This window comes from Marmota marmota, unplaced genomic scaffold, assembly GCF_001458135.2.
Source record: "Marmota marmota marmota unplaced genomic scaffold, marMar, whole genome shotgun sequence".
NCBI lineage: Eukaryota > Metazoa > Chordata > Mammalia > Rodentia > Sciuridae > Marmota > Marmota marmota.
Window position 1 is genome coordinate 1689546 of NW_025999927.1, and position 22717 is coordinate 1712262.

The window sequence follows — 22717 nt, forward strand, 5'->3', positions numbered from 1 at the left end:
CGCGGTCTCAGACCCTCTGTGGGCCCCATGGGAGCACATGCCACAGTCCCAGACCCTCTGCAGGCCCCACGGAGGCACGCTGGGAGGCAGGAGTTCAGGGACAGCCTGGCCTCACGGCGAGACTCCGTCTCAGCAAAGACCAAAACAGAACAAGAGGCCTCTGCTCAGGTGCCAGATGGCCACTGGCAGCCTGGTGTCCTCTTCTGCTGAAACAGAGCAGAGCAGGAGATGGGCACCACCCCAGTCTCGGTCTGTGAGCTCAGGGAGCAGGTCTTGCTGGGCTCACTGTCTGGCAGTCACAGCGTCCCTGGAATATTTTCAAATGCTGCACATGCTTCTGTCAAGGAGCAGCAGTGGCCGGGGCAGTTAGTGGAGGCCCCCAGGGGAAGACACTTGGCACAGGGAAAGCCGTTTGTGCCACAGCCCAGGATGCTAGACCCCCGTGGCACAGAAAAGAGAGGACCCAAGATCTCAGAGGCAGGCATTTTTTGTTTCCTGCCCTGGTTTCCAGGGAGTCTTTGGGGTCTGGGGAGGTGTATTATCTTGTGGCTAAAGTGGCTGCTGACAGCTGAGGTCTGCCAGGAGGCCTGCTGGGCATGGCCACCCACATGGGTTCCCCAGTGGAGCGCGACGCCCATTGGGCAGTCAGTCTCTTTCTGATGCAGATCTTCCAGGAGAGACTGCTGGCTCCTTACAGAGGTCTGCGGGGAGATGGGTTTCGAGCCTCCCCTGAGTGTGGCTGGCCAAGGGGAGGGTGTGCACTGTGGTGGGACTTTGTTTCTGCGGGAGCTTTGCTGTGGACTAATACCTTGGCATTGGGGGTCCCTGCCAGGCTGCTCGGCACCAGCCCCCCATCTTACAGCAGGGCTGTGAAGGCCTGGTAATTTGCATGGGGCTCTGTCTCAGAGGAGGTCAGCAGGGGCTCGGGCCCGCTACAGCTGTGCCTTGTCAACTTGTAAGAGCCCTTCCTCTCATCTCAGCTTCCTCGGTTTCTGGGGACCCTGGAAACCATTGGCTGCTGTCAGCCTGGTTATGGATGCTCCAGGAGTCGCACGGGGCCAGACAGAGGCTGGGAAGCCGGTGGGCAGCTCCCCCGCTGCGAAGCTCTTCTTTTGTACACGCTGTTCTGGCCACGATACCGGTGTCACTCTCTCTGCCATCTGCAGCCTGTGCTGCCTGGGTGCTTTCTGTTTCTGCCCCATGATGGGCTCCCCTCCTGCAGGGTCCCTGGGCAGCATCACCCCTCACATCCCAGCTGCTTCCTCTCTGAGCCAGTAGCTGCCTCCACGAAGGTGAAAGAAAAGAGGCCAAGAGAGGAGCTGGCAGCTTCCAGCCACCTCCTGTGGTGTCTGAGCAGCCAGAGGATCCAGCAACAAGGCTCACTAGACACGGCAGCCTTACTTGTCAGATTTAAGTCCCCCGAGCATGTAGGTCTGGGAGGGGAAAGGTGTGATCCCCTCCTGGCCCACCCTCAGCGTCATGGCCAGCTGTCCAAACGCAAGACGGGTAGACAGAGGAAACAACAGGTTGATAGACTGACACTGTGTGACAGGGGAGCCTAGAGAAACGAGGACCAGGGACTCAGGGAGAACCGCTCTGTGCTGGGGTTGATGGACAGCCGTGTAGTGTGGTGGCCAAGGGGTCACCTAAGGTCCCTACTATTCTCTCTGTGTCATAGTCCTCCCCTGCCTGGGGGCAGAGCCCTCTGGAATGAGGGTCTTCCAAAGAGAAGGGGCTGTCCTTGATACGATGGCTTTCAGGGAGGGGCCTTCTGGCTTCTGTGGCTCATCTTGGGAGCGGGTAGTACTGTTCCTGTGACCCACTTTAGGTGAGGCGGAGGGGCCGGGAGCAGGAAGGCAGGAGGCCTTGCGACTGAGGCCTGCCCATGCCTTTCAGTCCCAACACGCAGCACCCCGAGGTGTGCCCTTTGGGGCGTCATGTTCTGCACCCCACGGGTATCTCTCTACCCTTTCCTTAGCGGATGTCTTCCTTAGTGCGTTAAGTCATGCGTGACAGTGGGATGCCTTTGGACGTGACGACTTGTGCGGGCTGTGATTTGCTCCATGTCAGTCCCCAGGGCGTGTCGTTCCCCACTGCCCCCCTGTCCCCATTCCCCCATTCCCCTTCCTCTCCCCATGGTCTTCCTTCTGTTCGTTGATGATGTTATGGACACAAGTTCCACAGAGACACATGCAGGTGGAATCCACCCTAGTGTACGTGTGTGTCCGTAGCATAGTTGGGTGGATTTCATTCCGCAGTTCCTCCTTTTCCCCTCCTCCTCCTTCCGTCCCCCTCTACTCCACTGACCTTCCTTCTGTTTTCACAGGATTCCTGCTCCCCTCTTTCCTTATTTTGGTATAGCTTCAACATATGAGAGGAAGCATTTGACGACCTTTAACTTCTGGGAACTAGCTTATTTCACTTGGCATGACCATCTCCAGTTCCCAGCAAATGCCATAATTTCCTCCTTCCTTATGGCCAGGTCATGCCCCACTGTGCACAGACACCACTTTTCCTTTGTCCTTTCATCTGTGAACGGCCCCCTGGCCGGGTTCCCAGCGCGGCCATGTGAGATGTGCTGCTATAAGCACGATGTGGCTGTATTCTGGAGTGTGCTGACTTCAGTTCTTTTGGATAAATACTGAGGAGTATTACTAACATCCAAAGTGATCAGCAAGAGGAGGCCATTCAATGCAATTAAAATAGAAGAAAAGTCAAACTGTCTCTGTTTGCTCAAGACATAATCCTGCATCTAAGAGACCCCAAAACTCTACTAGAAGATTTCTAGAGCTGATAAATTCAACCAAGTAGCAGGGTACAAGATCAGTATATGAAACTCAATAGCTTTTCTACACACCAATAATGAATCTACTAAGAAATCAGGAAAACTATCCCGTTCACAATAACCTAAAAATCCCCCCAGACTTGGGAATGAAGCCAGCTCGTTTTACTCAGCTGTGCTGCCCAGGTTCGGCGGTGAGGCTGTGGGTCCTCCCAGCTTGAATTCTCACCTGGAAATGTCTCTAGTAGATGGGCGCCCTGCGTCTGGGCTCACGGCGGGCACGGGCCTGCTTCCCCTCTGTGCTGGCCCTGGTCTCTTGACAGCCTCAGAGTTTGTGAGCTGACGGGGGCGGGTACCTTCCTGTTGCTGGCATGGCTCTCAAGGTTCAATGTCTTAGGGAGAAGAAGAGAGTGGGGTGAGGAAAGGCCACCCCCCAGCATGGCAGAGTAGCGTGGCACCCAGGAGCGAGCAGGGAAGCCATCAGGACACCAGCCTGGTGCTCACCATTCAGAAGTCAGATAAGGGAGAATTTTTTTAAAAAGTGCACTTTAAATCTCCTTTTAAAACTAAAAACACGTACATCTGCCAATCATTTAATATGGATCCGATCTTGTGTGCCTGGGTCTCCTCTGGGCCCGTCCCAGGCCCCTCCTGCATGATCCTCGCCTTGTGTGGCACCCGGTCTCCAGTGCTGGCCCTTCCCGGGGCTGGACCTGTAGCACGCTTCTGTATGGCAATCCTCAGTCTCCCTTCCCTCGCTTCAACACAACTCAGTCTTTCCAAGGTTTTTGATTTCTTTTTTCAGAAATAAGAACTTTTTTCACACCAATATTTCATGGATTTACATAGTATGAACTTATGTTGTCTAATTAGGATTTTACCTACAACTGGCATGAATAGAGTTAGAAACAGCTCCACCAATGGAAGCCCAAGTTCCCTGCCTGCCTGGGCTTGTTCACTGAGCTCAGCAGGCTCCCCCTGGCCCCTGGGTTAATGTCCTCACTCCCAGCTCCTCCTGCCCCAGGGAGGAGGCCCACTCTCTTCCCCTCCGTCTGGGACACTGAGGCACCACCTGGATGCTCCAGTGCAGACGCTACTTCCTCCCTTACCAAGCAAGCTGGTGCCCCCGAGGAGGACACCCTCTGGGGTCCTGGAGACTCTGCCACTATGGTGGAGGTTGTTGTCCTTCAGTGTTGAAGACTGAGGTCCACAACGGGATGGCCACCCCCAGCGGCCAGGATACCACACGTTCTTCACGACAGCTCAGTGGACTCCTAGTGCAGCTGAGGGCGTCCAATCTGGAGGTTCCTGCTTCTGGAAACAAGCTCATCTCTGCCCCTCGTCATGCCTGGGGACAGGGCTGCTGGAAATAGGATCTTCCCAAGCCACCAGCAGGTGACCACTACGCATGTCCCAGCAGGGAGCCCAGGTGGAGGCCTGGGCTGAGCTCTGTGGCACTCCCACATGGAGTTGCCCTGCCCAGTGGCAACAGTGTGAAGCGCTCCCGTCCAGACACACTGGGACACTGGCCTTGCCGGCTGTTGGCTACGCCCGCCCCAGGTAGCTCTGGGAGCCATGTGCGGCTGTCGTTTCTCTGGCATAATTAGAAGCCTGAGGTTAATTATCCCACCTAACTGTGTGAGAAGGAGAGTGGCCAGCGCTCCCCGTCTGTGGGATGCATGGAGTGCGTTGTGAGGGAAGAGCAGGGGCCACTCAACCAAAGCCCCCGCGAGCCCAGGTGCCTGAGCAGCGGCCCTGGAAACGTAACCCTGTCTTATGTTGTGTGGTTTCCACAAAACACTTGGAACTTCATTTTTTTTCTAATACAAAAATGAACAACTTTGGCGTTGGCTTTAGTTCTCCTAGTTCCGCTTCCCTCTTGCAGTCTGGTGTTTCTCGGCAACAGGCAGCTCAAAGGCACATCCCTTGAAGCATCCCCCTGCGGTGCTCTGCTTTTATTTCCTGTATGTCTTCGGAGTTTGATGTCACAGTCCCCAGAATCTGGATCTGTTGTGGGGTGGCGATTATTCAGGTACCAGCTGAAACAGGGTCCCATCTACTGACGGTGCTGGTGGGGTCTGACCTTGCTCAGCTCTGAAGTCTGAGCCCAGTGTGCAACAGGGCAGCAGTCCAGAAGCTCTTGAGTGGCCATGTAGCACTGAAGGTGGCTTTCTAAGGCTATCCTTCATGCAGGCCAGAGATGGCAGGCCGGTCGCCGCAGACCCAGCATGAGGCAGCTTCTCCTACCAGCTCTCTTGGCTCTGCTGATTCCTCCTGTCCCGAACTCCTTCTCATGCCTTCTTTGAGACAAGCGTGAGGGTCCTTGGGGACAGCAGATTGCCGGCTGTGATCTACAGGGGTCTGGACACTTCAGGTGGGTTCTTCACCCCTTCCAACCACTGCGTGCTTCCAGGGCCACACCCACTTGCTCAGGGTGTAGCCACATGACTTGGGCATTTGGGGGGCTACAGCTTTTATCCAGAGCAACAAAGAGGCGCTTGGGCTTCTGCACCTGTTGGTGTTCATACGCTGCCTGTGGCCCTCAGCGTTTATGAGGAAAGGGGAATGCTCACCACAAATCTCTTCCAAATAGATGTGGAACACGTTCTTTGTGTAACAGACAGGCCACTGTCTGGGGTAAATATTCCTTATGGACCATATTTTTAAAAAGGCAGAGAAAATCATGGAGCATTCCTGGAATGCATTTGCCATGCAAATGTTCTGGAAAATGGCCTGAAGAACATGTGGAAGGCTGTGGCTTCACGTCTGAGCCAAGGAGACGCCTTCAGCCCCCGCTGAGCCCATGGGGGTGGCAAGCATGTCTGCTTTACCTCGGGGGACAGCGGGGTGAGACTCGGGGCCGGAACAGACGTCCTGAGGCTCAGTCGTGGTGTGGGTCAGGGTTCATGTGAGCGGAGCAGGGCTTTTACTTCCAGGATTCGTCAAACCTCAGCAGTGCCACAGATGGCCCTGAGCGCAGAAGGCTGCGCTATCAGGGGGGACCCCTCTGTCCTGTCCTTTCTTCACTGTGTCACCTGTGGCTTTGGCTGCTAGAACCAGGTCATCATGGGTGGGCAGCTACTGTGGAGCCTCAACCCATGGCCAAGGCAAGTGGGGACCTGGGTGTGCTGGCCAGGTAAGAGCCAAGAGCCCAGCACCCAGCCGGGGCTCAGGCGAGGGCTCTGGACACCACGTGCCCTCCACCCCCACCTGCAGGAGCAGAGCGCGACGGCCAGCACCCACAGCCGCAGCACATGCATCTCCCACGGGAGCCAGATCCGCAGGGTGCCCAGAGCCTCCCAGGCTCCACTCAGATTGATAGTGGCACTTGCTGCTGTGGCCACGAAACTTTTTCTATCTTGTGCGTGGCTCCTGCTGGGCCTCTCATTGCCTCTTCCCTTGGAAGTACTTTCCCCAGCAACTGAAGAAGCCAACTATTCAACCATCTTGGATTATCCCAGCCACGACTCAATGTGGTGAGCTCCGGGATGAGCAGCAACTCCAGAAGCCCTGGCGCTGCTCCAGGCAGAGCTGGCCCTGCAGCAGTGCCCACCCCAGACACTTAGCTGGACACATCTCCTGTTCCCAGTGCAGGTTCTATTCAGAACAGAAACAATACACACGCTGTCTCATGGCCCCGAACAGCCTGGTGGCCACTGTCAGCAGGGACGTGTCCTCACTGAGGGAAGAGCCCTGGCTGTTGGCTGGGCACTCCCTGCCCTCTGAACATGAGCTCAAGTCTAACGTTTTAAATATTGGTATTTTCTAAATGCCACAGGCAAGGACTTAGCCTTGTTTGTGGAAAATAAAACTAAGTGAAAAAAAAAAAAAAAAAAGAGCCCTCCGAGACCCTGGTCAGGGATTTATACCCGCTTTACCAGTGTGCATGGTTTAGCACCTGCTCAGGTCAGCAGCCGGGTGCCTTCGTGGGTGCAAGCCCACACCTTCACAGACAAGTGTTTTTAGAAATTCATTTTAATGAGAAAATCCTGCTCGACGTAGGAAATCCTGTTTTCTGTTTTAAATCGTGTTCCCTGAGGTGGGAGACATGGACAGAAAGGTGACGTCAGCTCTAAGTCAACACAGCTGAACCTTTCCGGCCCTTCATTCAAGCCTTCAGGTTTGCTCGTGAGGTCAGCTTAGCAAGTTATGTTTGAGATGCTGCCTGGCTAAGCCGTGCTACTGACTCCTTCCCATGCAAGGCTGCAGGGCTTTCTCTGAGGCCAACAGAGACACGTGTCAAGTACTGGGGTTGTCATGCAGGATGCAGAGGCTGCTGTGAGGCTGAGGGATTATCCCAGACAAGACTGTTCTTGGCTGTAGTTGGGCAGCGTTTGGAAAAGTCTTTATACCAGTTCCCCCACTGGCTCTCACACCACGGAAAGACTATTTCCTAGACAGTGCAGTCTGAGAAAGAGCAAAACATCCTCAAAAGCTTTGTATCAGTCTATTATCTCTTGCTGTAACAAAATACCTGAGGCTGGATACTTAATAAAGAAAAAAGCTTTATTTAGCTCACAGTGTTGGAGGCTGAAAGTTCATAATAAGGCAGATCCATGTGTTTGGTCTTTGGGGAGGGCCCCTTGGCTATGTCACATCATGGCAGATGACATCACGACATGAGGAACAGATAACATGGTGGGGCAAGAATCCAGAGTTTGGTTGCCTTCACAGATGCAGAACCTGCAATATGGAGGTTTGTGCACCAGCATGGTTGGTGCAGGGCTTGGCAGATTCTCTAACTTGTGCCTTGGAAAAGCAACCAACCCCACTAGTGTGTGCCAATCAGACCTTCTGTCACCAGACATGGTGCTTTGAGTTTGTGTCTTTGTAATCTTTAAAAAACTTTAAAAAAAAATTCCACTGTATTGCTTCCATACTCTACCATTATTGTTTGAAATAATATTTATGGTAATTTTTTTCTAACTATACTTTAAAAATATGGGAAACTTTAGGAAAGTATAGAAAAGAAAATAAAAATGTTCAATAATACCACCCCTCAAAATAATTGTGAATCATTGCAGTTATTTGCCCATTTAAGTATTTCCTGTGATCAGCTGTTCTTGCGTTAAGTCTTCTTAACGACTAATCACAAATCTGGCAGCTGGGCGGGAGGGGGTGTCACAGGAGCAAGTGGGCTGAGCTGTGAGGACAGGAAGTCCTCCTGGACTTCCAATGCCATCGGCTTTGCATAATTACCATCTTCTACTTCAATACAGTGACCTTGTCACCAGATCCCTTTCTTTCATATATACACTTCCCTGCATTCCACGTGCCCTCTGCTTGGTGACAGTAGTGATGACGGTTCCCATGGGCACAGCTGTCTTCCACCACAGTGGACCATTGGGACGTGAACTTTAAAGCCTTCCACAGCTAATAGAGCAATGTCAGAGAACATGGCTGGCCTTCAGTGTCATTCACAGACCCTGACTTCAGCATCACGTGACAGACACTGATGACTAAGGGCTTTGCCCAGTGTCGCTGCCACACCTGGGCCCTTGGGGTCCTTGTTAGGTACCCCATGTTGCTCTGTGGCAGCCCAGCACTTAAATCTGAACACACACCTTCATTCTTCCCTTATGAACAATTCCTTTAGTGTATCTTGTAAGCCCTTCGCTGCTAGTTGGGAAAATACTGCCTCTACATTTGGTCAAGTTTTAATTCTGGACAGATTTCTTGCTTTTCTCTTCCTTTTATACCAAGATTCACTGTTTTCTCTCTGAATTTTCTTGGTCTTGTTTACTTGTTTCCTTTAAGAATCTGTGGGCTTCTAGAACTCAGGATTGACGCTGGGGCCTTGGGACGAGTGGCCAGCCCAAGGCCCTTGTCCACAGCGAGTTCTCAGTCGCCCCGGTGGACCTGGCACATGTCAGAATGGAGAGTTAGGAAGGGGGATCATCCTGTGGGGCTTGAAGGAGGGGAGGGGGTGCAGGATGATAACGGGAGGAACTGGGCTTGCGGACTCAGGTGCGGGCAGGTGGCAAATGTCAGGCCACAGCCGAGAGCTGAGGAGCTGGAACTGGTTTGGACCAGTTTGTTCGACTGCAAAGCGTGGACTCTGCTCTGTGGTGGTTTGTGCAGGACAGTGACACAGAGGGCCCTTTACTGGCTCCTGTATGGGGCATGCGTTTGGAGGGGAAGTCTTAGAGGACCAGGCGATTCTGAGACTCAACTGTTCCTTCACCAAACTGATGAATTCTAAGTATCTGCCCAGTGCCAGGTGCCCAGGGGGACCCAGCATCAGGTGCCATGGTCATCCCTGCTCTTGCGGGGCCTGTGCTCCAGGGAAGGGAGGAGGTGGCAGCAGAATAGACAGTGTGCACTCATGTCTCCACCCCCATGTGCTTCGGGGTGGCCAGTGTTCAGACCCAGTCAGATTCCTGTGCCCTTCAAGGAAAACCCCCTGTCCTTGAAGCTCAGCCCATTTGCTCCTGTGACACCCTCTCCCACCCAGCTTTTGCTAGAATTCCAATAAGAGTATGAGTCCCCTGTGAAGGCACCTGGAAAGTCCAGGTTTCCTTTTGATAAACCCTTTCAGGAGTTGATGCTCGGGAAGTCAGGCTTGGAAATGACCAGATGGGAGCGGGGCTGGGGAACTATGTGGATGAGCCCCCTCATGCAATCACAGCCTGAACTGGGCTCCGTTTCCCCGTCACTTCCTCCAGGGTGGCACAGGCTCCTGTGTGACTCCCAGGGGTGTGGAAGCCAAGGAAGCCTGAGATGTTTCCCCATGTGTCCTGCCTGCACACAGAGTCCTGAAGTCCCTGTGGCGCACTCATGACCTTTTCTTGTTCTCTGGCCAGGAATCTTACATCTTGTCTGCAGAACTTGAAGAACAATGTGAAGCCATAGGCAGGAAGCTGCTGGACTTGGAAGATGCACTTCACACGGCCATGCACAGTCACGACGGAGAGCTCATTCATATCCTTGCAGCTTGCGGGTTGAATACCTGCAAGGTTATTTTGTAAAAGAAAGTCTTAACAGTTGCCTCACTTCTCCAGGCCTCAGCAGGTGGAAGCAGGCGGGGCTGCTGCTTGCCCCGTAGTGTGCCTTGGGTCTGAGGCGGCCCGTGTCCAGTATTTTCTCTCTAGTCTTTGGTAAGCCATCCAATGTTTTTTTGATTATTAAGTCTGACCACTAAAAATTAGCCACTGAGGCCAGACATGCATGCAATGAAGCCAAAGCAAGGTGGAGTTTCTGGGGAGTGCAGAGCTGAGCTGAGTGGCCATGGGGAGTGATCAGGGCCAACTCTAGACGGGCTCTGGTTTTTAAGAGCTTTCCTAACTCCCAGAAACCAAACCCACCCTCTGATTTCTTGGTTCCACCATTCCGCCAGGTAATGGGGCTACAGAGTATCCAAACTAGCAGCATTTTGGATTAGTCCTTCTCAGTGTCTAACCAGGTACATGGGGTTAAGCTCAACCAGTCCCTTCTAATTCCTAGCGATAGGATCTTCTCACACGGCTCCATATCCTGGTGTCTCCTCTGTCAAAGTTGGCTGTGGTGAGCAAGGGCAGGAGGACTGTTGGCTGGGGCAGGTGTCCATGAAAAGCCCTGTGTCCCAGGTGATCCGTGGGGCTGTTTACCACTGGCTAGTTCTCTAGGGCAGGTGGAGGGTGCACAGGTGGATACAGTGATGTGCAGCCCACCCTGCATGTTTTTGGTGATTAAGTGTTATGGACACTTTGTGGCTAACGTGCACTTTTCTCTTCATTTCGTTCTTTCTGTTCAGGATTGTGACTTTTATTAGGTATTTTAGGTGGCTTTTCCTCTCTGTGACCAGAGGGCTGACAAAAACATCATGGAGGAAGAGTTTATCTGGCTCATGATTTCAGAGGTTCAGTCCACGTGGCTGACTCTGTAGCTCTGGCCCGAGGTGAGGCCGAGCATCGTAGCAGAAGGGCGTGGAGGAAGAAAGCAGCTCAGGACATGGCACCAGGAGGCAAAGGGAGCCCCGCTAAATGCATGCCCCAGTGACCACCTCCTCCAGCCACACCCTTCCTGCCTACGGTTTGCACCCAGTTAATGCATCCGTGGATTGATCCATTGATTAGACTACACCTGTCATAATCCGGGCATTTCACCTCTGAAAATGAGCTTTTGGGAGACAGCTCACACCTAAACCATAACTGATGTGTTCATGGGAAATTTAGCTATTTGAACTTTCCTTCTTATTACTGTCTTCCTTTTAAAATTCCAGTTCTCACCTTACTCTGTGTGTGTGTGTGTGTGTGTAAGTGATCCTGAATGGGAAAGGATTCATCTTAATCAAAAGTATTCAGATCTATGGTTTCATAATAGATCCATGTTGTTCCTTCCTTGCTATAGCTTTAAGTCTTTGACCTTGCTTATTAAGCTTAGCAGGGTATTTCTTTAACTGAATCAGCAAGTATTCTAACACTGTTCAAGGTAGATTTCTAAAAACTGATGTTCTGTTCCTCACAGTTTCCTGCCTCTTACAGAACTAGCCTTCCTACTGTGAGTGGAAAGCTCCTTGGGAATGCCACAGAAGACGGACGGTGTCCTCGTGACTGTGTGTTCACAGATCATGCAGATTGGAGCTCTTCTGAGAGGGGGGTGTGTGGCAAAAAGGCCTGTGACTGCTGGTGGCACTGGACAGGAGCCCATGTCAGAAGGCCAAGGTCCTGAAGGGCCCTGTCACCACCAGCAGTTGCTCCTGAGCGGGATGTGCCAGGGCTTGGGCAGGGCCGGGAGCTGTTCTGAGAGCCACGGCCAGGCCTGTGTTGGCCTCTTGCTTTGAAAATTTCTAAAAGGTTAGTTTGATTCTAGGGAATTGAGTCTCCCTGCTATGCCTGAGCGGCAAGGGCAGAGCTGGGCAAGGCTGAGCAGTGCGTGAACCGTCAGCTTTTCCAAGTAGAGGGCTCTCAGACAGGTGGCCTCTTTTCACTCACTTGTCACTCAGGACAGCGACACACACCTCTAAGTTTCTTGGGGTTGATGAGGCTGGATTCATGCTGCGTGTTTAACAGGGTCCACAGGCGGGGTAGGGACTTGTTGGTCTCACGGCGCTCCACTCCCACCACAGGCCAAGCTGCCTCCCCGGTGTGCCTGAGCAGGGCCACGGCAGGTTGACTCAGACGCTATGGAGCAAGTGTTGATTATGAAACGCTCCTCCGAGGAGAGGGGTACTCGTTCCTACTCCACAGTCGAGAAAACTAAGGCTTGGAATTCACTGAGCTGGACCATGGTCTTCTCCAGCCAGGACAGAACTTGCACCACAAGGCCTACGGCTGCCTTGGCCATGAGGAGCCCCTGAATAGACAGACGGGTCCATCCCACAGCCCACAGAGATACTCACACTCTAGGCTAGAATAAAAGTGCTTATTGAAGGTAGCTTTTTTGGAGGGGTTTTGCTGATCCTTGCAGAGATAAAAGGAGCACCCTGGGGAGGTGTCACGGGCTGAGCACTTGGGGCTGACACCAGCCTTCGCCTCCTTGAGTCCCAGCCCAGGCTTCCCTCTGTAGCCTGGTTGGGAATAAATGCTGGGAAGGTGCCTTTGGGCCTGCTCAGAGTGGCACCCAGTGTTGGGTGAGACGTTATGCCCTGAGACAGGACGCATCTTTCCTGGCTCTCTGCAGCCTCCTGACAAAAGAAATGAGGGCTTATCTGGAGATTCCAGGCTGCCAGCTGAAGCCCAACTGGTTAGTTTTCATTCCTGATGGGCAACCCACTGCGAGTGAGGCTGGAGGAAAGCACTTGCTGCCCACGGCAGGGAGAGCTGACCACGAGCCACCACGTTTGATTCCTCGACTCACTGCCAGAGCTCTGTGTACGTGGTGTGCACACAGAGCAACTGCTGCAAGCCACACAAGGGTGTAGCTGGTATAGGCCAGCAGAGAACACTGTGTCCCCTGCGCTCCTGTCCACGCTCCTGTGGAAGGCGCTGGGTTCTGCCTAGGCCGAGCATGTGCACCACAGAGTGTTGGCAAGTGGCCAGCGAGTGATGGGCAGTGTGGTTGTGCACAAGCAGGTTCTCACACATCCTGCTCTGCGTCAGGGCTATGGACAGCCTGCCCCTGGCCTCTCCCAAGAGGGCACTGGACTGACCAACCTGAGGAGGGACAGGGATGGCCACGTTTCCTCATCACCCTGAGGCCCACTACCTCACATGTGGCAGGACTAAACATCCTGTTAGATACGGCACAGTGAGCATCCAACATAGTCTGTGTCATTGACCAGGAGAGCAGGCAGCAGAGAGGGGCCACTCTAGCAGCAGAGGAGAGGACAGGAGCTGAGACTTCACAGCCTGCCAGCTGGGCTTCCAGGAGCAGCCGTCTCAGCCCCAGGACAATTTCACAGTCATTTTGTGTCCCAATTAGCTGTTGCATTTTGAAGAATCTTTTGAGCATGTACGATGGCTTCTCCACGGTCAAGGTGCAAACTGAGAACCCTGCAGTGCAGGGGAGCTGAGCAGGGAACTCCCCATTTTTCTCCTTCAACTGTGGCAACACACTATCACAGGAAATGAAGCTCACCTTGGATTTGCACATTTGGGGCATCTTTCAAAGCCCCCAGGGCAGTTCTGCCAGTCTGGGTCAGAGACAAGGTGGGGACAGCCTGGTTCTATTTGTGGTTGCATTTACATCCATGTCTAGGAAGCCCTGGCGGAGTTTTGTTCCTTGCTGTGTGGAATGTCTGGCGCCCAGTGGATTAGTTTCGGTGGTGCTCAATGGCGTGCAGACTCTAAATGCATCCAGACTCGTGCAGAAATCCCACAGCTCTCCTCTGGTTCAACTTTCTAATTTGTAGCTTGAACAGACCAAGGTAGCCCATTGTGGGAGCGTGCCCTGCCCTCTTGGACACGCTTTCTGCCTCTAGGGCTGAAAAGCTGGAGGGGGGAAGCTCAAGGACCCAGAGCTCACTCACTTCACGGACAGGAGGACTATACAGGGCTGGTGGCCACAGTGCTCCCCTGTGGCTCCCACCTAGGCCTTGGGGTGAGAAGAGCTGGGGACGACAGCGTGGAGAGGGGCACACTTTGGTCTTGGCATGGTGTAGGCAGGTCATCCAGTCCCTTGGCCCAGGCTCTGGAGTGGCCAAGGCTCTCCTCCTTGCCCACGAGTGGCTGAGGTCCCTGCTGCTGTCCCTTCCAGGTGGTTCCCCAGTACCACAGGCCACAGTGGATACAAGAGGAGCAGTGTGGCTTGAAAGAAGCTGTGGAGCAAACCTCTAGCAGCTTCAAAGCCACCCTCTGGCTCCTTTTGGAACCAAGCCAGGTCAGAGGAGCAGGGGACCTACTTTTGACTTAGCCATGAGTGCCCACTAGGAAGCCCCAGTGACAGAAAAGCTCAGTGCTGTCCTATAAAAACAGGACTCCACTGGACAGTGGCTGCCCTCCTGACAGTGCCCTGTGCTCCTGGACCCCTTCACTAGCACCTCATGGCACGTCCCTGCCTGATGAGGGTGGTCCCGCCCCAGGTGCTAGAGCATGGCCCTGGGTCAGGGGCGTTCTGCAGACTGCAGTGCCAAGCCCTGGGCCATGATTAACTAGCCTGCTCATTTTCTTAGATACTGAGCTACCTGGTGGCATGTCTGGGGACATTCAAACTCAGCCTCTAGGTTCCCGGGCACAGGTCCCTGGGCTAACTCAGCTCCTAGAGGTCTGCCCCCACCCTCATTCCAGTGCAGCAAGCACCTAAATTACAGAGGCCTCAGCCATCATTCCTGGGGTTGGGTCCAGCCCTTGGACAAAACTCAAGGTCACACATACCAGAGGGCTTCGACTCTGAGCTCGGTGGATTAGTGAGCAGGGACTAGCTTCTGCTGCTCGACAAACCGAGGCTCCTGTAGCAAACAGGATCATTCATTTTTCTGAGAATCAATAAGGAAACATGAACTCATTTTTGTGCAAACATGTGGCTCAACACACCCTCCATGCCCATCTCCAACCCCTGCGCCTCCTGTCACAGCTTCTCGTGGCTGGCCGATGGGCTTCTCCAGCTCTCCCCGTCCAGGCTGAGCCCGCTGGATCCCACAGGTTCTCTGCTCAGATTAAGATCAGGTGTCCCTCTTGACACCACGGCTGTGGGCTGCATCATCAGGCTATGGCCAGAGCCTGGCTACTTCTCAGCGTCATTGCTACTGCCCTGTGCAAGCGGTGACCACTTTTCCCCTGCACACTCGATACCAGCAGCCTCTCCCTGCTCTCTGTGCCTCTGCCCGGCCCCTCTGCTCCCAGCTCACCTGGAGCACTTAGTCTTCCTGGGCAGGCTACCCGCCCCTCAGTGTCCCTTTCTGCTGGACCAGGACAGCAATCCTGGCTCACCCTTGTGCAGCCAACAGCATTTCTGAATACATGGCTCGAGTCAGGCAGCATTTGAATATTTGAGTGACAGAAAGGAAAGATGAGAATATGGACCTGAGCTGTCATCTCTCCTGCGTGCTTTACAGGAAATGTTGCAAGTGGTTTCTTTTATAAACGTGCTGATTTAAATAAGAAAGCCGTGCACATCCATTGTGAATATCACAGAGCTGCGGTCTCCTTCCCAGGGCCACTACCTGGACATGGTGGTGACCTCCTAAAATGCCTTCTAGCTGTCAATGGCTTATCACTGTAGTCATTGCAAAATTAAGATTGTTCCATAAAATTGTTCTGCAATTTGCTTTTTATTCCCCCCTTGCTCATATTTTATCCTAGACTCTCTTCCATTTCAGTACATCCAAAATGTGCTGGAACTCCCATCTGGCAAGGAAGCGTGGGGCCGGGTGGTTAGAAAGAAAGATCTTGTAATTGGAAACATGATTTTAATTGTTCTAATGGTTACTATCTCATGGGAGGCTTCCAGGATTTCTGGGGTCTGGCTCTGCCCTGACAGAGCAGAAGATATTTATCACCTCTCTCTCTCTCTCTCTCTCTCTCTCTCTCTTTAATATATACTTTTATAACTTTATTTATTTATTTTTTATGTGGTGCTGAGGATGGGACCCAGGGTCTCACCCGTGCGAGGCGAGTGCCCCACCACTGAGCCCAGCCCAGCCCTGTTTGTTACATCTCTTATCTTAGGAAGTAAACCTTAACTCGCTCACAGAAGGCACTATACTCTCACCAGGGAGGAAGCCATTTATTTTTTCAGTCCTTGCCTGTGAGAAAGGCACAGGTAGTTTGTCTGCTTCATGATGGGGACAACCAGGCAGTCACCGTGTTCTCAGCTTCCCTGGGAGTTGCAATCCTAAATCCCACCTTTCTGACTCCTCAGTGTTACGAGGACTTAGGTTTCACTCTGCCTCCATTCCCATTTGCCTCCTCTGCCGAGTCATCCTGGACTCCAGGAACACAGGTCTGATCCATACCTTCTTGCGATGGGTGGAAGTCACACCCTGTCCCCAACAACTTTCTCACTGCCGCAAGCCCCGCCCACAAATCCTGAGACGTGCTGGACAGACCCTATCTGAACCAGGCCCACAGCGTGGGCAGCTGTGCAAAGCCCCCCTTGCTCTCACTGACCTCAGAGTCCTTCTGCTACCAGGAGCTTTGTCCTTGTCCCCCATGCCCATCCACTAGTGAAGACGAGGCTCTGTCAGCAAAGGGGAAGCACAGGAGACTCCTGTCCCAGAGGCTGTGGTTCCCCCATCAGGGGGAACGGGGTTTAAGGAGGTGATTCAAAGGCTATTGAGGGTGTTCTGTGCAGAGCTGGGGTTCACTTGTTAATCTGGGAGATGGTCACGTCTGAGATCTTCTGGTGCCATCCCCGAATCTGGATCACTTGGTCCTGTGGGGGGCATGTGCTCAGGACAGATAACTCTGCCCAGGATGGAAAGACGGGGGTCCTGTTTTCCCTTCCCCGGGTTAGGGAGAGGGGAGAGGGGAAGAGAAAGAACCCTGAACTTTTTGAAAATGAGCCTCAGCAGCAGAGCAGCCAGTGCTGTCCAAGCCTGAAGTGGACTGCGGTTTCCCCTGTGGGCCTGGAGGACAGGCCCAGGCCATGGCCCACAGCTCCTGTGGCTGCCCTGACTCCACCTTATCTTAGGAAGTAAACCTTAAATCTCTCACACAAGGCACTATACTATCACCAGGGAGGAAGACATTTATTTTTTCAGTCCTTGCCTGTGAGAAAGGCACAGGTTTGGTTTTGGGGTGGGTGGCCAGACCTGGTTTGCTGGATCCCAGAGTTGGCCGGGCCAGAATGCAGGGGATGAGGGTCAGCAGAGAGCGTCGTCTGAGGGCCGTCCGATGGCTAATGGGGCAACAGTCACTTCCTTTTGCAGCTTTTCTCTCTTTATACTTTTCAGTTTGTTCTGTCAGTGCCTGAAGTTTTAAAGAAACATCACATTTTGGTTTAACTTCTCTCTGAAAACCTTGGTCCTCACTTACCAGATTGCGAACATTGGTGTGTAGTCCAGGCTGCATAGCCGAGGTGATTAAGTCCCGGGGTTCCCCAGGATCACTCTTTGTGGTCAGCGTGACTTCGTGCTGAACTCAGCCTGGTATTTGTGCTGGGCCTACTTACGCTTTGGCTTGCATGAAATTTTCACTAAAGATGAGTACAAATGGGGGAAAGCAAAGCTTCTTTCAAAAAAAAAAAAAAAAAAAGAGAGAAACTGGTTTTTTCCTCTCTTGCTTTCCCAACCCCACTCTTGTCCCCCCTCAAGTTCAAGTGCAAGTAGTGAGCCTGGGTAGAAAATGTCTGTGAATGACAGGCGAGGAGGAACCCGGGGCAGTTGAGAGCTACCTGGAGCTTGCAGGTGGCTGGGCCCTTGCTTCTGCTGGGGAGGCTCCTTGGCATATCCCAGGTCCTCTGAGCTCCTTGTTCTAGAAGGGTCACACCCTGTGGGTGTCACTCTTTCCTGCGCTGGCACTGCTCCTAGGTGGAGCAGCATTGCAGGCGGTGGCCTGTGAGCTGTCAGCCCTCCCTGACAGCCTTCCCCAAGCTTCCTCCACATCTCCTCTGGAATGTTCCAGCAGCCTGACCTCCTGTGATGATTTACCCTTCCCTTTTCCTCTCTTCTCTTCTTTCTGGTACTGAGGATTGGACACAGGGGTGCTTTGCCACTGAGTGACATCCCTAGCCCTTTCTATTTTTTATTTTGAGACAGGGTCTTGCTAAGTTGCTGAGGCTGGCCTTGCATTGATGATCCTCCTGCCTCAGCCTCCTGAGCTGCTGGTATTGCAGGAAGTGAACCGGTTTCTTAACAGAAGAGCCTCATCTGTGCTGTTCTCTGATTTGCTGAGTTCTTTGTTACTTTTCTCTATATGAGAAACAACTCTATAAGTAGAAAATCAGTTTAAGAGAAACAAACAACCCAGAAAAGGCCGGTGCCTGTACTCCATCAAATCTGGGGTCCCTGCAGTTACCTGGGAGTAAAGCAACAGGGCAGCAGGTGAGATCCCAGAGCCATTTCAGAGTCATCCCTGAGAAGCCAGGTTTAAAGATTTGAAGGAGACCAGGCTGGCCAGCAGTGAGCAGGGCCCAGGGTTCCTGGTGAGGAGCTGGTCCTGTTTAGGCCTCTGTACTTGTAGTGGCCCCAGGTCCTGGATTTCTTGGGGAGGCTCTTTTGTCAAGCATCCTTCCCTTTCTGCCACCAGGGCTCTTATGTCTGGCAGTCGCCCACCCTGGCCTGGGGCTCCCCAGCCTTGTGCTGGTAACCACGTATCGCTGAGCATTTGCCCTGCCATCTGTCTCAGCCTGGGCACCGACTCTTCCTTCCACATTTCAGAATTGTGCTTCAGATAGTTAATAACCTCAGGCTTCACAGAAATCTCAGCCGTTGTTAAAAGAAGTGTAAAATTTGTATCAATATTTAATTCCTACAATTTGGAAGAGCTCGGATCTGCAATTGGATGGCTCCATCTGCTCCAGGCGCTGGTTCTCGGAGGTCTCCGGGGGTGGGGCTGATCACCTCTCCTGCTCCTTAACAACTCACACAGTCCCTCAAGGGAGAGCTCCAGATGGTGAAGGAAGCACTGCAGGCCATGATCCTGCCGCTCCAGACAGCCACGGAGGAGGCGGGAGGAGGAGAGGCAGCGGCCTCCTGCCCAGCAGCTGGTGTCCTGGAAGCACAGCCTGAGGGCAGGGGCCGGGAGGAGGTGGGCCACTCTGTCATCAGGGTGGACTCAGGCTCCTGCTCCCGGGGCCTCACTGATGTGCCTGGAACAGTCGTGGAGACGCAGAGCCTGGGGGTCTCCCAGCGGGGGGGTGGTCGTCCATTCTCATGAGCTGAATTGGGGCGTCTGCAAATTGGAATACTGGAGTGGGTTGCTGATTTTCCTTCTGAATGTCACTTAGAGGTTCACCTCCATGACATTTATGGGTGTGTGCTGCACAGGATTTGGAAATGTCTTCATCTCCACCCCCACTGGACAGGGGTTAGAGGGAATTCTGGTGGAAGAGTGTCTGTTTCCCAGTTTCAACTTGGACTCTGCTGCAGTTAGAATATTTCATGATTTAAGAACCTGTGGAAAGGAAACCAGCACAGGCCTCAGGACATCTGTCGCACTTCCCTCCACCTTATCCCCGAGAGCCAGTCACCCCAGCCGGGCTTGGCTGGTCCTCCCCTCACTCCCTGGACTCCCCTCTCCCCAGAGAATTGACCTGAGCTTCCAGGCTGGTGCTCTTCAAGGCACCAGCCTCAGCAACTACAGCTTTGGGGGTTTTCCTGGCAATGGGGGCACCTATGGAAAGGATGCCAGTCTGGACCTTTTGAAGTTCACCATGGGGCAGGGACTGGGGCGGGGACGGGAACCAACCAGGAGATGTGGGCCCTTTTGAGTCTCTCCTATTTCCTGCCCAATCTGTTTCCTTCTGTGATGGGAGAATCCGGCGTGGAACCCTCTGAGCAGGGCAGACCAGGCGGGAGACCAGTGCTCCACCCTCCACCGCAGGCCCCTGGGACTCCCGGGGCACCTGCATCGCATCCCACGTGCACCAAGAAAGGCGCTCCAGAGAAAGGCTCTGAGAACAAAGGTCTGTTTGGTCAGGCCTCACTCCTGTGTGGACAGGGCAGCACACCTGACGTGGGCCTGCGAGTGCCAGCAAGGAGCCCCTCAACTGTCTACCCTGAGCCTCCCACACTGAGTGCATCTGTCCACCCCCCAAGAAACCCAGTTCCTTCCTCAGTCACGGGTGGTGCAGCTACGCTCTCTGGGGCCATCCTGGTGTGAATGTAGACTTGGGTCACGTGCACATTGACTTGTGCAGAGCTCTGAGCCCCGTAGCCACCTGCCACGGACGGCAAGGTCAACCGAGCGACGACTGCTTCTGTGCATCTCTTTTTTGTGTCGGGGACAGTGACCTTCCCGCCTTCACCAGGACCCAGGGACGCACAGCAAGTTTTGTCATTTCCTGGCCACGCTGCCATTTCTGTTTGCTAGCCTTTCCGTGCATGGGCACCCTGGTCCTCAGGCAAGGATAAGGCCCTGCTCTCACCAGCGACTATCCTGGGCCCAGCAGCCAGGCAAAAGCACAGTCTGTGGACAAGCTTATTGTGTGTCCTGCAGTTTTATCCTGGGTGTTTTCAAAAGTATATTCTGCATATTTGAATAATAGATGTAATTAGTTTGTTCTTGGACTCAATTTTCAATAATGGACCAAATCCCTGAATTATTTATAATCGTGTCTCAAAAAGTATCATGAGCTAGTCACGTGGCACGGGGATTCTTGAATCCTTAATGTATTCCAGTGAGGCAAAATTGAAGAGTCAGGACTAGCCGTTTTGCCAGGAACAAATTCCTACTTTGACAAGTTTTTTAAACAGCCTCCCGGGCTCAAGACACCTAACAGGCCCTGGCCTGGGTGTTTTGTGTCACTGACAGCCTGTGAAATGCTTCTGTGAGATTGCGATATATTGGAAGATTCCAGAAACTAATAACTTCCTTGAGTGTGTCTCAAATAAGGGCTCCTTGGTGCCTCGGGGATGGGGTGTTCCCTCCTGGCTGAGGCTCTGGGCCAAGCCCAGATGTCTGTGACCACGTACTGTGCCTGCGCTCCAGCTGCTGCTTGGTCCTGCAGTGTCACCCAGGAAAGCTGCTAGGGCCAGGTGCCCCCTCTGGCCATACTACCTCCTCATGGCAACCCCTCTCTGTCCAGCCACACCAATCCCAGAATACCTAGGACCCTGCATCCCTATCCACACTACAGGACGGGTTATCTGATTCCTTTTTATTTTGTACTGGGGATGGAACCCAGGGGTGCTCGTCCACTGAGCTACGTCACCAACTCTTTTTATTTTTTATTTTGAGACAGGGTCTTGCTTAGTGGCTGAGGCTGGCCTTGAGCTTGCCATCCTGCTGCTTCAGCCTCCAGAGTAGCTGGGATCACAGGAGTACACCACTGTGCCCGGCTACAGAACAGGTTTTGACAGAGCAATGTAAAAATAGGCAAGGAAGGTTAGAACGTGGACTTAAAAGCAACTTAACAAAAGTGGAGATAGCCGAGCCCACAGCAAGTGGCCTTCTGATGGCTTAGAGCCTGATTACATTGGGACGTGTCACCAAGACGTAGCAGGAGAGAGGAAGTGACATATCTATCACACTGCCACCTGCCGGCCCACTGCCCTCACAGGGCCTCCAGTTAGAGCACGTTCTCCATCACAGTCAGGGTCCCTTCCAACATCCTGGCATTCCAGGGTTGAGTTGCCCCTTCCCCAGATCAAGTGGATGTGTCATACTGGAAACGTCTTCCTCTAGGGCAAGCTGGGGTCCCCCCAGAAACACGCACGGGCGGCTCCACGCTCAGCCACCCTCATGGCAGCCTTGGGAGGACATCTGAGGGTGACAGAGGCCCAGGAAGATCCCCCCAACCCAAGCTGGAGGAGGAGGAGGGCTGAGAGCGAGGGGCCACCAGAGGCAGGCGCCTGCTCGCAGCTACGCCTTCCTGGTGCCGCACTGTCCCTGGGCACTGTGAGACTGGAACTTGTCTGTTCACCCAGTTAAAAGCACACTTGCACCCTGAGAATCCTGACCAGAGAGTCAGAAACTGGAGGAGATAAACCAGCCTCGTGGGCCCAGGTGAGCCCCCCCATGCAGTCAAGGTTTGGACAGGGTCAGCACCCAGAAGCCCAACTGGTCCTGACCCAGAGCACCCACCACCCAGGAACAGCCCCTGGCTGCCCGACACCAGCAGGTGTTCCTGACAACCCTCCCAGGACAGGGGTTCTCCAGAGAGCGTTGTGAGCCAACTGTGAAACCTACTGTGGAGGAAGCAGCCCATGCCCTATGGTCAGTGCCTCCGGTCTGCATCCACCTTGTGCTGTCCATGTCCTTGCCCTGTCTAATCTGTGAACTTGGTCATGTAGCTTATTGCTCCTGTAATTTTCCCTTTCATTTCATAAAAGTAGAACTGATATGTAAACCAGGGTGCTGCTCAGGGTTCTCGTCTTCTGCCCAAGGTTTTCGTCTTCTGCTGTGTAGACGACAGGAAAACACCAGGTTTATTCAGCTCGTCTTTGGGTTACAGGGTGCTTAACTGCACTATTCTTCTCATCACACCAACCTTTGTAATAAAGCCATGCTTATTAAAACTGGGTCCATGTGCTTTCAAATTCCAACAGATCAGAGGACCATGGACCCTTCTACCCTGGGCCCTCAGATAGGGAAGGTGACATTAGCACTACAAGATATGGGTTTAGCCCGCGACCAGCGTAGGCTTCATGGATGAAAGTTCCAAACGTGAGAAACCTCTAGGGAGTTTTGAATTAAAGAGACAACCAGCTCTAGGATGGCTCCTCCTAGCTCCAGCCTCAAGCTACCTATTGTGGTAGCAAGGTTTACGAAGAGGCTAACAAGAGAGAGAGAACACACCAGGGAGTGGACTTTTATTGGGGAACAAAAAATTCTGGAGAAAATCCCATCTAATGAGGATTAAGGGGGGCAGCATCCCAAGGTCAGGGGCGACAATTGAGTCTTCAGGGTAGTGGCCAGACATGCCTCCGCACGGACAAGCCCTTGGACCTGAGAAGGGTGGGGAAAGCTCTGGACA

The 22717-nt window shown here is 53.2% G+C and overlaps 1 protein-coding gene across 3 annotated transcripts in view; it reads left to right on the forward strand.

Moving 5' to 3' along the window:
* The window catches only part of Disc1 (DISC1 scaffold protein), a 202810-nt gene extending 180546 nt beyond the window's left edge, over window positions 1–22264 (forward strand). For all 3 annotated transcript variants that reach the window (XM_048800370.1, XM_048800368.1, XM_048800369.1), the window contains 2 exons: window positions 9586–9703; window positions 18668–22264. In XM_048800370.1, coding sequence (XP_048656327.1) covers window positions 9586–9703; window positions 18668–18957 — 408 coding nt within the window. In that variant the 3' untranslated portion in view covers window positions 18958–22264. The remainder of the gene's footprint in view (window positions 1–9585; window positions 9704–18667) is intronic.
* The last annotated feature ends 453 nt before the right edge of the window (window positions 22265–22717 follow it).